We start from the raw sequence: 15725 nt of genomic DNA on the forward strand, positions 1-15725 counted from the left end.
AAAAACCAATCATTTTTGGCAGGTGATGGTAACTATATTATTAGAACACAGGTATTTGATTTGGCCTGTGAACATGTTGAATTTATCTGAGTACCATATCCCAGAGGGGCTGCATCAGCCACTTATAATGGATATCCACATCGATCCACTCCCTACCAGCTATTTTTAAAATGTCAAACGAAAATGACAGCTTTCGTTTACAGAATCAGTGTTTTTTCTTCAGGACTAGAGGTATTGTTTTTTGTCAAAAGTGATCAAACAACAACTAGCGCAGAGTACCCCAGGGCATTTTTATGGTTGGAATCTTCGAAGAGCCGTCTTTCGTTTTTAAAGGTAATAGATAGGTGTGTCTAGCTAGCCCCGGATAACCACATACTGATTGCACCATCAGTGTTAAATAGCTTTCACCTAAGAGTTGTCAAAACTAATGCTCGTTAACACTTAAGGTTAACACTTAAGACGGTAACAAGACACTTAAGTCAAGTCGGTTCCTTTCTAGTCTGGAGGCGCAACAACTTCCAAGCTAAACTTAACAGGAGAAAATACACCTCATCAAAGCTGATTACATTAAATTAATCTGATATGACTTTTTTATTCGTTTAAAATTATTTCCTCACTCAGTCGTTTACTCGTATTTTCTAATTTGCTCTTTTGTTTCGTCGTTGTCCATCTTTAAATTGACTATTTCTTTATATCAATTCTATACATTGAAAGCGCTTCTTTCAGTGCTTGTTAATTCCTTCTAACCTTTTCAACGTCTATCTCTGATAAATCTGATATTTATGAGCGGGTTTTTACGACCTATAAAACTATTCAGTGAAAAACTAGAATGGCCTAATTTAATTCTTCTTTCCCTATAAGTTCTCGACCCATTTCGCGTTTATTTTGGTACAGAGGAGCTATTAAACGTTAAAATATGGCCATAGTTAAACGAACAACACAATTGCACTAGGTTGCTTCATAACGTGGAGTTTGTTACCGTTGTTATCTAACTCTTTTTGCATGTTTAGACATGTAGAACTGAAAACTCATATTTAAAGACATTTAATTGTTTTTATTTTTAAATTGGTATGGCCTGATCGGCAGCATCACTCCCAATTCTTCGTCAATCTAAACTTAGATATTAAGAAATAAAAGCCCCTTATTTGGTAAAAATTTCCATCCGAGAAATGTTTCGTATAGTGTGAAAAAACGTGGTGAATTGTGGTAACCACAGCATACAACATATTAGCACAACAAAACAAGACAGACACAAAATACTGAACACATTAGCAAAACATATCTACGCGAGAAGGGACGGGCTGAAGGTTACTCTAGCCCTAGCAAAATAGCTCTTACATCTTCCCCTGTTTATGTACAGCTGAGGTATATTTCATTGAAAATGCAGTAAAGAAATTATATCCCTAATGTACGATCTTTTGAAATAAATTTGGATAGTTAGCCATCTCCCATAAAACACTACAGCTATTTACTGTCTTGGCCTTATAAAAAGGGCTAAGACAGTAAATGGGTTTTCTTTCAAACATTTTAGCTCTGAATCCCTCAGCATATAGCAAGCATTGTTTTTTTTTATTCTGAGTACAGATCATGTACGAGGTAATTTGACAGTAAAAAGAAAGATTTGCCGATAAATTGTATTTTACTTTAAGTGATAACTGCGTGAACTTTTTTCTCTAACATTTCAATAAAATGTTCATCATAAAACATTCTTATTCAATGGGTGCGTCTTGTAAAGAATTCACGTAATTTGATTGGTTTTCTGGTGTATAATATCTCACAATAGTTGATAGTGATATTAGTCAGGGCGCGCGTCGCCACACAACGGCGGCACGCTTGTTGCTCCTCAATGATCGCACGATAATGCGTTCGCGTAATACACGTGCGAGAATTAAGAACGCGTTTCGGCGGCTTAGATGTTCGTGATGGTTTCGTTCATTTAAAACAACGGGGATGTCCTCACAAAAGTAACTTTATTTTTTCTGAAAAAACGCAGTTTTTCTCGCAAAATTACATTAAAACTGAATAAAAATGAGAATAAAAGATAGGATTTTTGTCTTTTGCCTATCAATATCGTGTCATAATGGATGGGCTGGCCAATATTTTTATCGTAGTGGATACCGGCTGCGCCGGCATCCACTACTCAAAAAATATTGGCCAGCCCATCCATTATGACACGATATTGATAGGCAAAAGACAAAATCCTATCATTTATTCTCTAAGTATCAAATAATATAGTTATAATAGAAGTTCGTATAAAGTAGCCTTTAGGCACATATCTCCGCACGAATGATATGATAACCCTCGTGTTGCTATTGCACGGCCCTAATGGTATTCCATCCAATGCACTAAATCGCTAAAATAAGCCACCGAATAACTTTGGGTAATTGTGGTCCCAACCTGTGAACGTATTTTACAATGCCAGCCGTGGCTTTGGTGCACGACCAAACTTTGAGGGCGTACTTTTAGTAATATGATTGATGAAGCCCATTTATTAGTTCTATATTTATGTTCCTACAAAAATATTTTAGGTCATATGACATCCACCAAAATTGGTATGTTAAAATGGTGATTTTATTCCATATGATCGCATGTTTGCACAAGTTTCTACTATCGATTTTGCACCATGAGGTCATATTGAATGGATAGAGGACACAATATCTATGCAGTTGTATACAAAGGAATAGCAAAAAAAATAGTTATATAACATATAAAGCATGTTACAAAAGACTTATAGTCGCACTTTGATCTTAAACTTAATCATGAAATTATTTCAATTAATGACCCTTGATTGACCTGCTTACAATACCTCATAACCCATAACATCGATGCACGTTTTTAGTTATCATTTTGTTGGATGGATGTTATCTAGATGTTAGATGTTCCCATATTTTAGCCTATAGTGTTTGTTGCCCACTGACATGCAATTACCTTATACATCCAATTCAACAAAATCCTAAATACATGTACAAAGAATCCGTGTGGAGCGTCAAGCTGAAGCGTGCCAGTATTATCATGATATTAATCATGTTAATGTTGAAGACACCTTGCTTGGCGCCATGTGATACATTTCTTAAGGGCGAGTGACCCCCAACACAAGTTGAATACAATATACGTTATCTAATTTTATGATCTCGTATTACATAATCTCCAAATCAATTATCCTTATATTTTTTCCAAGTTGCTAAAACAAATCGTAATCTTGCCGTTGTCTATAACCAGATAAGAATATCTTTTGCTCTCAAAATGATAGAAAAATGATTGAAAAGGGGGATAACTTGAGTCTGCATCTGCATGCCAAGGTCATGCACATAGGATTCGCCCTCATATGTCAGAAGAATGGCCTTTTTGGATCGGGTCAGCGGCTTATGACGTCACACGTCATAGATCATAGATGTTTGATTTATTATTACGCCTCCGTCCCGTTCCTCTATCTTTATTAAAGGATGGTTAATTGGTCTCCATCATGTTGCCCTAACAATGAGGTTTGTGGGCATCTGAAAGTTTCAAACAAACCATGTAATATGTATTAATAATTATAACTTCGCAAAAGTGCAACCTTCAAATTTAATTCCCCAATTAAGACTACGCCAGGTTTGCTAGATGCCAAGTTGAACCCATCTACCAAAATTGAACAACCTAAAATTGAACAAATCCATGGCTATGCAGAGAGTAATGTTGCACTTGGTACATAGTCTACACGTAAGAAGCGCCAGTAGGACTGTGACCTCTTTCGCTTCAAAACCTCGTGTCATTGGAGGCAGCCGCATGGATAAAATCACCGTCAAAGTTGTCCATAAACTCTAATGAGCCATACATATTTTGATTAACAGATTTTTTTATTCATTATCTTCCCAGGTACTTATATTTCACGCGCCTGGATGTGGGGATGAGCCCTGGGAAGTCACCTGGTTTTGATACGACAAGATCTTGATATAAAAGAATTTTTGTTCAAGAATACCGCAGACGGAGACGGTTACTAGATGAAAAGTAAATAAAGAGCTACAAAATGGTTTACTTTGACAGCGTTTGTCACTTGAAAGGCACGAAACGTGATGAAAAAATATTACTGATATTGAAGAATGGGTGTCTTTATCAGTGTCATGTACTTGTTAAATCATGCAACACTTAAGAGATGGGATAAATAACGCATTTCACAGCGAAAAACAGGGTTTATGCTTCTGCAAATTTTACTTTAGTAAAAACAGTAACCTTTAAAGGCATCGGACCTAGACCATGTCGACCGAAATAGGAGCGAAAGTTATTATTGCTACTCCACATCGTGCAGGTCTAACTGCTGAATGCGAAGTTAACTGAGCTCCTCAACAATTGAAAAGGTAACCTGTACAAATCAATGTGGATGGAATGTATTACAGCAGATGAGATGAGAGCCTGTTGAAATTGGTAGCAGTTGCCCTGGTGAAATTGAATAGAGTTGAAATACTTTGATTTAAACCATTCATTCTTTGATCCAAATCAGGAAAAGAAAGGGATGGTTCCATAAATATAAACGCTAATGAGTAAGAATTACATTCTCCTATGTAATCCTGGAGTTGCTAGACATGTATTAGTGTATTGCCAGTGCGTTAACCTTTACAGACTTTGTCAACCATCTACGTACGATTATGATTAAGGCACTGATTAGTAACGGCAGTGAGAGAGGGCTTTCCCCGTTCGATATCCAAGTCGCTTGTCCTATTAAAGTCCCAAGTAATTCTCGTAAATAGCTGCTGCAACTAATGTAGCTGGCATTCTGTATAACGCACTTTTTCTGACTCAGATACTGGGCGCCAAACCACATTTTACACAGAAAAAAGTTGTGTTTTACATAACAGAATATAAACTTTAATTTAATTATCATGTCTACAAGCTGGATACTGTATACTGTACTGAAAAATAAATTGAACTTCTGCTAGCTACTAAAGGACAAAACCTTGCTTTGTGGAGAAAACGGATAATTTGAATTATTTACAGTGCCAGCTTTACCATTGTTTACCAGGACCGAACATTAAACCACCATAAAGCATTGTCCATTTGTTGAAACCTTCCATTTTTGGTATGGATATGATATAACGGGTTATTTTGTTTTAAATCGATTATTTATTTTATAAGTCATTATCTATTTCATGAGTGAACATCTACATGTATATTGTACTTCCATATTATTAATTTCTGTTTCTGCATAAGTTACATCATAACTGACCAATCAAATGGAAGAACTAACCAGTAAGCGATCCGGGGAAAAACAAACGTTATTGTTTATCTTTCACTCTTATTTGGACTCAGTTAGGAATTTCACCTCAGCTTATTGGGGGCCTAGGGTACTTGGGCTCCTCACCAAAATTATTGAGGGGCCGGCCCCCAGCCCCCACCCACCCCCTGGTTCCGGAGCCACTGAGTCATATAAAATTTGTTGGAGATTAGGCCCCGGATATCCATAGGCTGTTCCCTTGTGGCGTGTGCCCTTGTTCCGTGTTCACTTGTTCCCATGTGACCTGCCACACAGACAACCTATGGATACGGCCACTAAGCAAAACAAAGGTTCGTTGTCTGTGTAGCAGGTCACATGGGAACAAGTGAACACGGAACAAGGGCACACGCCACAAGGGAACAACCTATGGATACGGGGCCTTAGGATCATCATTAAGAGTATGGTTTTGGGTGACCACCGCTTTTTCTCCAACATGTCCAAAGCAGGAAAAGGGGTTGTTTTCAAGCACCGAAGGCTAATGAGTATGAATATATTGTACCTATAGGTAATCCTATAGTTCCTAGACATGTACTAGTGTATTGTCAGTGCGTTAAGCTTTACACACAATGGCAATCATCTACGTACGATTATGATTAAGGCACTGACTAGTAACAACAGTGAGTGAGGGCTTTCCCCGTTTAATATCCAAGTCGCTTGCTAGCATTCGGGTATGACGCATTTTTCTTACTCAGATACTGGGCGCCAAACCATGTTTACGTAGAAAAAAAGTTGTGTTTTCCCGAACAGAATATGAAATTAAAATGTCATGCCTACAAACTGGATGCTGTTTACTGTATTGAACTTCTGCTTGTTACTAAAGGGCAAAACCTTGGTTTGTGGAGAAAACGGATAATTTGAAATCCTGCAGTACCAGCTTTACCAGGAGCCAGGGGACACTTCCATTTTGAAGGAGATGCGTATGTAAGGCTGTTAAGACCCCCTTTCAGCATGCATTGCTGTCGTCCAACGGCCCCATGTTGTTTTTCGAACACATGGTCTGTCACCCTGAAACCCCTTATTTTTTCATTTCATCTATTACCCAAAGGCCATTAGTTTTAAGTTAGAACAGCAATGATCAATACTTACTTATATTGAAATAACAAATAACTATTTGAAGACATTTAGATGTTCGAGGCTTCAGTATGAATATTTTGACTCTCATCCATATGCCCCCTTTTTAACAAGTCATGTACTAACCAGATACACCTCATTTATGTCCAAAAGTCTCTCTCTCGCCCAAAGACCCCATTATGTTTTACTTTTCTTTCACCGACATGCACAGCGCATTTCTTAAGTATTTCTCTTAAAGTTTGTATGGATGGAAATTATAACAGTGCTTTAAAAATGAATTGAACTTATTTGGATTAACCAATGACATTGCCTTGCAATACGACAAACATGAAATAACCCCAACGTATCTGGACCGCTTGATTGAACTTCCACAAGCCATTTTCTGCACTTCTTGCTGGAGGAGCAGTGCGGTTTTTGATTTTGACGGTTATTTTAAGGAACTCGTGGGCGGTATTGATACGATTAGGTTTTATTTGAAATGCTTACACTTACGCTAATAAGATGTATTGTACATATATTCTTTGTCGAATCAATTAGAGGAAATACCAAGAAAGGCATCATTAGTGAAGTATCGTTCAAAGACTTGTGTGGTCATCAAGTGGTCTTTTTCAATATCACGTACCGCGCCTGAAGGATGAGATGGCATATCTAGGACCTGTTTTAGTGAATGCGTTAAAAGGGTTGGTTATTTGTCCGGTTTCATTGGATACGTTTGAAGAGGGTTAAAGTAAGAAGTGAGTGATGTACAAGAACGAGTCCTGGTTCATGTAGGTCAATGAACGATAGGGACATATTGTTTTATATCACATAGGTTGCAAGTTTGGTTTTTCTGCGATTCCTTTTTTCTGATCATGCTGATGCAGGCATCAGATGAATCAACTTTTCTATTAACGCGCAATTAACCAATCAAAGGAGTTTAATTGACTGTAACGTCACGCGTAAAATAGACTTTTTAATTCGGTCTCAGATTATAGGTTAGCATTCAATTTGATATTTTGCCTTGCTATGTACAATATACAGGGTGTCCCCAAAACCAACACAAATTGCTGGCGGAGCTCAAGCTGCAATCAAGTATCGTTACTACATAAGTGCATTTAAAATTCCTATATTTTCCTCAAATGGTTTGAATATCTTTTTTATTTAGTAAAATGTTCAATGAATTATTATTATATTTAGATTTGCATTACGTGACGCGGCACAAATATGCGTGGAGAGGCAAACACATGATCAAATATTTGGTCTGTTTTTTTAAAGTTCGTTATTTGAAAAAGAATTGGACTGGTCACATATTGAGTACTCCCGGACGTATGAGAGGCATGATAGAAGGAAGGATGGAAATGACGACATCAAAAGGACGACACAAAATGATGATCTAGATGACAGACGGGAGCCGAGAGACAGATGGTAATAACCAGTGTTGTAGGTCTCGAGACCAGGTCTCGGTCTCGAGACCATCTCGAGACCTTTTTTGTAGTGTCTCGGTCTCGGATATCAAGGTCTCGGTCTCGGAACTCAAAAGTCTCGGTCTCGGACCTCAAAAGTCTCGGTCTCGAACGTTTTTTTGTTCGAGACCTGTCGAGACCTGAAGAAAAAGATATGATTTTCTGTTTTTGTTCATTATTTATTCCTTACCCTAAATTTCAATGAATGTTGAAGAAATTGTTAAGAATAAAGATACAGAAATCATTTTATAAGGTTATAAAAAGTTATAAATGAATCATAAGTGAGCTTGTTCGGATGTGAGCTTCCAATTTCAGTTCATGATTAAACATAGGTGGGCAGGTGGTGGAAGTGAGGATCCCACTTAACTTTTGCAAGGGGAACATTCTCCACAAGAGCAAAATAGATGAACAAATAGTTGCCCTGTGCAGTGTGCATCTTCTTTTCAGCACGAAAAACAAGTGTGTTTTTGGCCAAAATATGGTAAAATTGCTCAATTTTGCGCGCTTCGCGCACTGTTGTTTCCAGCCCTTCACACACTAGCCTAATTTTGCCTCCACTATCGCCAACATTTTCCCAAAATTTGGAGAAAAAATTGCAAAAATTAAGACTAAAGTGTTAACTGCAGGTCCAAATTTCTTGAACAGTTGGTACAATGATGGGTTCCCTTTTAAATTCTCAGCGGCACACCCCTACCCAAACCAAACTTGAGTATCCCAGGGGATTAAACCAAGGTCTCGGGTCTCGGTCTTGGTCTCGGAACTTAGAGGTCTCGGTCTCGGAAGGGGTGGTCTTGGTCTCGGAAGGTTTGGTCTCGGTCTCGGTCTCGATCTCGGACGGGCAGGTCTTGGTCTCGGTCTCGGTCTCGGACATATAGGTCTTGACTACAACACTGGTAATAACAAGCTCCGGAGGAGGCCCTGGATTCCTGAAAAGAGCCTTTATATATGCTCCAGGATTAGTTTTAGCAGTTTTGGTGGCTCTGAAAAGAGCAGTTTAATCAAATTGAAATAAAAGGTGTACGCAATGTTTTGAACCCTTACTCCGTACCTGCTTCCGAAATATAACAGTTTTCGTAATTTAGGAATATTAAAACTTACTAATTCATTTTCCTACCAATTAAAATTAATCAAGGTTCCACACACAAGCTAATTAGAATTGTACACGGACACACGAATTATGTCTGCTTATGCTACTCAGCTACTGTACTCTTACAAACGCATCAATTGGATATTTGATGTGTGTTTTCTGATTTATCTCAGAAATAACATTACTGATTTTAATTGTAAACGCTATACTAAATGAAAAACAAATGACTATTTTTATTGTTATATTCTGAACTATCAGCTACATAATTTGTCATTCAAAATCCAAATTTCCAAGAAAAGTAGTTCGATCAGTTTATCAATGGTTGACACATTCATTGAACTATATCTTCCATCTTCCATCAAGAACATGTCTTCCATTTCTAAATTAGAAAATAAATGTATGCTATTTTATAAAGTGGTTGACTAAGACAGTAGTCTTCGTTAACCATTAACCGTATTACATCTAATTAAAGAAACACAGGAAATGAGTTGGTTATGCGTGCAATAATTAAAACAAACCTATCATTAAATCGCTACGAACCCTAATACTCTCATTACTCAAGTCAATGTACAGTAACCTTTACAGCTGAAGAGTTGACCTTGTGGAGTAACACTGTCAAAATTAATTCTCATGACTGCACAAGCATTTTGAGATTAAACAATTGTATCTTAGTTTATAGCTATTGACACGTTTGAAAATTCAGAATGAAATACCCGAATCACACATAACCGAATACTCTATGTATTTACACTAAAACAGTTGTATATACCTTTTAATTTTTTTTTAATTGACCGATTCGATCTTGAAATATTAGAATTTTACTCAAATACCTCATTTTTAATCCGTTCCACAAATTCAAAAATCAATCAATGATTGCACTGAGCCTGTTCAATATGCTGTTTATGTTTGCCTCCGTAGAATGGATTAAAAATGAGGCGTTATAATTTTCAAACTATTTCAAATTGGTATAATTCAAGAACGGAGTGGTGAATTGTCAAAATTCAAAATAGTCAAGAAACAAGCCAAATCCCGTGCAATGTTTGTAATTAAGGTCCAGAATCAGTTTTAATATTATAATCTGACCACAAAGAATATAAATCACGCCAAATTATTGCTTAGATCATAACGATTCAGAAAAAGTATGGTTTGTCCTATATGAGATCCGTGGTTCTCGAGTTCTAAACAAAAGGATCAAAGGTCGCATTTTGTGCTCCATAGGGGTCAAAACCTTACCAAACGCTCCGATTATCATAAAATGGTCTCTAATTGTATGACTTTTGATACCAATTCACATAAAGAATAGTTTGCACCATCTAGAATGCCTCGTTGCACAAGTAACCGGGTGAAAGGGTATGACCTTTGACCTTTTTGCTTATAACTCGAGAACTATACGTCGCAGATAGACCAATCTATACATATTCTATACCATTAATACTAGAGAAATGCTTTTGTATAGTTTGAACAACATTTAACCTAAGTACCCATTGCACCGAATTGACCTTGACTTATTTGGCAAATCCTAGATGGTTCAAACTATTCTAAAATTGAAGTGCCTTTGCAAGACAAATAATTTGAGACCATCTTGGTTAAAAATCGGGGCATTGTTTTGGTTTTGACCCCAATGGAGGCCTAAATGCGACCTTTGATCTGTTTGCTTATAACTCGAGAACCATACATCGCAGACATACTTAACTATACTTTTTCTGAGTCATTTTTTTTTTCAGATGAATACTTTGATGTGGTTTTGACAAAATCTGATCTATCAAGTTATTGTCCCTGGTCTTGTAACTCTAAGTAGAAGAAACATTATGTGATGTTATTTTCATAAACACAACTGTCGAAAGGATATACGTGCAAATTAAAGTGGCTAGGATTACAGAATACTGACATGTTGGGAATACAAAAACTGGAGTTGGAGTCGGGTGAGGTATAAAGTAATCTTAGAAAGTTTGTTTGAAAGGGAAAACCCAATCTTGATTTAAGTTAAAGTAAGTTTCAGATCATGCAAAATACATGGCGCATCGTAGCAAAAATGGAATGGGGTAACGCAGTAACTCATAACAGTTGAACGGCAATTGCAATTCACTTGTGCCTATTGAGTCTGGCAATAATAAAAACTTTCAAGAATGGGAAAGTTCAACTTGGTTCTCATGGAAATGATTATTTGCCCTATTGCACTTCTTTTTACTCACCCTGTACAATAACCATGATAACGTGATATTATATAAACACATTGTGCAATTGGTGGAGGTTTACCATTGCTACAGTGTAAATTATATTATGTTTCTGTATTCCAATATCATCTTGAACAAAAGATTTTTAAAATAAATGAGAATCAGCGTCTGTCTTTTGCAACTTTTCAAAACTATTCATTACCATTTTAAACCCCAAACCAGAGGAAGCAGCATCATTTCACCTTGTAAGTATTGTAATAACATATGCCCAATTAACTCTGTAAGCAGATTACGCGTTTAAACTGTATACATTACAACTTACAAGTGCTACACCGATATTCAATTTTAGACGCTTTAATCTTCCATTTGATTGAACAATTGCAATTATTTACAGTTTGGTTAGTACAACATCTGATTTTATATTCAACACACCAAAAACACTGACAGCGGATGAGCGAATATCATGATCAGGAAAATGGATCTTGTTTGTGAACAAATGTGATCTTCTATCTAGTTAAGTATACCCACGTGGTTAAATTAACGGCGAGATTTATTACACGTCATCAATTATGCTGTCAGGGAATTCCTTAAGGTTGTAATTTCATGAAAATGGACTAATATACTTATCATTATTATTATTTATCATGCCCTTTGCTCTTGAGTTTGTCCTTTTTAACCCAAGTAGTTGTTTAAAGTCAAAGCATTAACATTATTAGAGGCAATCAAAATTAGATACTTTGATGCTTAATTAAAAATAACAATGCTAAAATAACAATACTAATAATGATCTTTAAACCGCGTTTAAAAGTAATACACTTATCATTAAGACAATATATGTATATCGATATGTTTATTTATTAGGCTATACCACTTTACTTTTGTTTGTTAACATAATTTACCTGCTGAAGGGTGTTGCAAACATTCTCAGGAAACGCGGTGTACTTTACCCTAATAAAAACAATTTTATTATTCTTAGATGACATTTATTGCGTTCGTTACGCCAAAATGAAAATATTTGTTGTCGCGGGTTTACAAGTTCAACTACCGAAACGTGTTTTAAGGCTAATTTCGCGCCTTGACGTTGACCACGTGGAGCGTTGATTGACGAACTCATCAACTCAATAATATAAAGAGTTATGGAGCGCAAAATAATAGCGATTTACAAATTGCCTTTCAGATAGGGGTTATAGCAGTTTTATTTTCCGAGTTGTTGGATGAAATTGCCCTAAGACATACCACATCAGCCGATGAAATGTCAAAAACAACGTAGATCTACCCAGATATTGCCCGAGATATTGATATAAAACTTCATATTGCATATAACATATGTTAGTTTTTAATTTCTTGATGCCATTTTAGTACTTCAGCTTTGTTTAAACATAATGATACACACAAACTAAGAAATACGGTCATGCTAATGCATTATGATGTCATTATTGTCATAAAATGCTATTTGCACACTGCTATTTACTGCATTGAGTTACGCAATAATGTGGACATGTTAAATGGGAAAATACTCTTTCATTTGTATCCCTTTCATCGGCTATTCCAAATAAACAGTGGACATCATTCAAGTTCTTTAGATTGAATGACATATTACAATAATTTATACCAAATCTCTACCATATAAAGCGGATTACGTTCAAGCACCCAATCTGATTAGATCAAGAAGGATAATTTATCAAAAAAATTTTGTAAGACTAATTTTGCGTATTACAAAGAAAAAGTGCAATTTGACGATGCGTATCATTACGGATCCTCGTGGATATATCTGTATACATAACATTTATTCATGGTAAGACCATCTTTTGAATATATATATTTATAGGGGTGTTATATTTAGACTGCGTTTAATTAGCATAGAATGGAAGTTTCAAAATATTTAGTGGTCCACTTTAAAACATTGTATGTTGCCATGGTTGCCATGGAAATATAAACTTACTCATTTCTTGGAATATGCGTTCAACAACCATTTTATTGCCAAATGCCGATTTATACTATATTTCATGTATTTTATATATTCGTTTAGTATGTTACAAGACCCTTTAAATAGACATTTTAGTTAGTAATCAACAAAGACATAACTTAGTAAATGATTAATAATCTTTGAATAGACATTTTCAAATTTAACATGTCCACATTATTAACTCAATGCAGTAAATAGCAGCATGTAAACAGCATTTTATGACAATAATGACATCATATGCATTGGCATGACGTTATTTCTTAGTTTGAATACACAGTACTTACTAAATAAATCAAAACTCGTGAAATAGGACGAGAAAATAAAATACATATGAACAACCAAAAACAAATATTCTAACATTTTAAGAGATGAAACCAAGCACAGCTGATCAGAACATCCACATAGACATACATCGATCATTTCCTTATCTAGTTCAAGATCTGACTTAGACACGTGTTTAACTATAAATACTTTTAAATGAAATCACAAAAAGGGCTTACCTGAAACGACTTTAACAAACAAAAGCACGAATGAAAATAAGCACAATTGATGCATAATATGACTATGACTAGGCATAGTGGTGATTCCTTGCAGGTAGACAATGACGATGCAGAGGCAGCCAGCAACAACGAGACATTTGAAAGACGATGTCATTCAACAATCATTGAATAATAATCCTATCATCTACCAATGTTAACACTCAACAGGCGTATGTAGCAGCCTCATCCCACTGGTCTTTTCAATATTATCCAGAAGTACCATCAGCGATGAATTATAAACCATCTATTTAATTTTCTCATTGTAGTCAGATTGCTCCCAGAGAGGGCAACACGCTGTACCAGTTCCTTTCACATTTTAGACCAGTAATGCAACCGAGTCAAGACGGGTAATGTTCAACACACACACGCGCGACACCTTTTTTTCCTCGTCTTTTTTTTTCCTCTCTCTTTTTTTCTTCAATGAATCTACATCCAGTGCTTAATAGGTTGCCCAGACAATCTCACAGAGAGCCGGCTAACTAGCAGTATATATACTTGATGAATTTCAACGAGGCATAAACACCCCAGGGCCGGTATCTCTCATATCTGATGGGGGAACCAAGCCACGCAAACTGGAGAATACACTGCAGTGATGATATCGGTCACTACCTAATAATCTAACCTTCAACATTTTTGTCTTGAATATTTTCTTCCTTATTTTTCTTCTCAGGCATTAAAACATCTTCAGTTGTTTGTCTCAAATATTCACCGGATAAACATTTTCCTTTAATATACAAACATATAAATACTGTTTAAATCAGTGAGTTGAGACTAATCGGTCTCACAAAACGTTCCTGTTATGTTAATCGTATGACAGAAGCGTATTAGATGCAGGATTATTCCGAATTATGCTCTTGTTAAAGCGATCGTGATGATTCAGCCTCTCGGAGTGTATTAACCACGCGCAATGAATACATTAGAGGCGGGACCAATCACATCCCACCACTTAACAATTCTTAACCAAACTTAAGCTATGATTTGTCACTCACCGCAACGCCTCTTCTTTGACATTGCGATGCAGTTTATCTTTTTAAATATATAAACATAAATATGTTAAGCTGAAACTGTTCTAATGCAAATTAGAAGAGTGTAGATTTCATCTATCTAAGAAGTAATGATGCAAAATCGGGCCACAAGCTGTTCAATTATTCTTATATATTACCGACAACCCAGTGATAACAAGAGCATGGTTACACTAGATGGCGTTTTAAAACATTGTAAAAGATATCCTGTAATTTGTCAATTATAAAATGCGGATAACTAAATGCAGGAGACTCGCTACTTTAAACAGTGGATTCTTAAATACTAAAGTAAGCCAACAGTATTAGGTAAAAGCTACATATAACTCTGTGTGACCGTCAGTTAACTCACAGGTACTTTTCAAGGCACAAAGTAGGTTTCGTCACGTTGGCAAATTATTACTAAAGAAAGAAAACGACAGAAAAAGCTTAAGGAAAATCCTCAGACGCTTACAATTTAATATTCCCGGCACGAGACATTATTTGCGCTTGTTAAAAAAAGACATTTTAGGTCTGTCTAGACGTACAAATTACAATCTGTTTTCTTTCATCCGACTCATCAGTATATCTAGTACGGCAAAATCAAACTAGCAATTGTGAAAAGAGGCAAGCTTTTTGCGCCTGACCTGAATACACGGTAAATACAGCATCATGCCGATGGATAGTGCCGCGCGCCCGCCAGGTGAATAGAATGTTGGTTTTAATAATAAGAAAGGAATGAAGAGTTGCAACGCCGGGAATACTGCGATGGTCGCGTCCGCTAGTAACCTCTATGTCTCTATTTCTCTCATCTTTTCCTCACCAAGGCCCAATCTTAACTACTACTAGCACTAGAAGTTGAGTAGAACGGTGTAAGGCGCCGGAGTGCTGTTGTTCTCTCGTGCAATTAAAACAGGCGGGGCTTTTGGATTCGTAGTCTCAGATATGTTTTAGCCGAAATTGATACGCTCTAGGCGATCGACTGGAATACAACCCCATGGGCTTAGGATAATTTTTTTCTTCTCTTTATATTTGTACTAAGAAATCACCTCTCTGCGTCCTCATTTTGGCATAGCATCAATTAGTTTTGTAAGAGAACTTATAGACAATAGACAATATGCAGTACCAACTAATTTAATTGTCTTGATCGTGCATGTGACAAAATAGAAGACGAAGAATTTTGGCTGATCATACGTTATA

The 15725-nt window shown here is 36.4% G+C and overlaps 1 protein-coding gene across 1 annotated transcript in view; it reads right to left on the bottom strand.

Moving 5' to 3' along the window:
* The window catches only part of LOC140168565 (signal peptide, CUB and EGF-like domain-containing protein 2), an 84706-nt gene extending 70436 nt beyond the window's left edge, over positions 1-14270 (bottom strand). The window contains 1 exon segment of the mRNA XM_072191965.1: positions 13489-14270. Coding sequence (XP_072048066.1) covers positions 13489-13642 — 154 coding nt within the window. The 5' untranslated portion in view covers positions 13643-14270.
* Between the last annotated feature and the right edge of the window lie 1455 nt (positions 14271-15725).

This window comes from Amphiura filiformis, chromosome 13 (assembly GCF_039555335.1).
Source record: "Amphiura filiformis chromosome 13, Afil_fr2py, whole genome shotgun sequence".
Classification (NCBI taxonomy): domain Eukaryota; kingdom Metazoa; phylum Echinodermata; class Ophiuroidea; order Amphilepidida; family Amphiuridae; genus Amphiura; species Amphiura filiformis.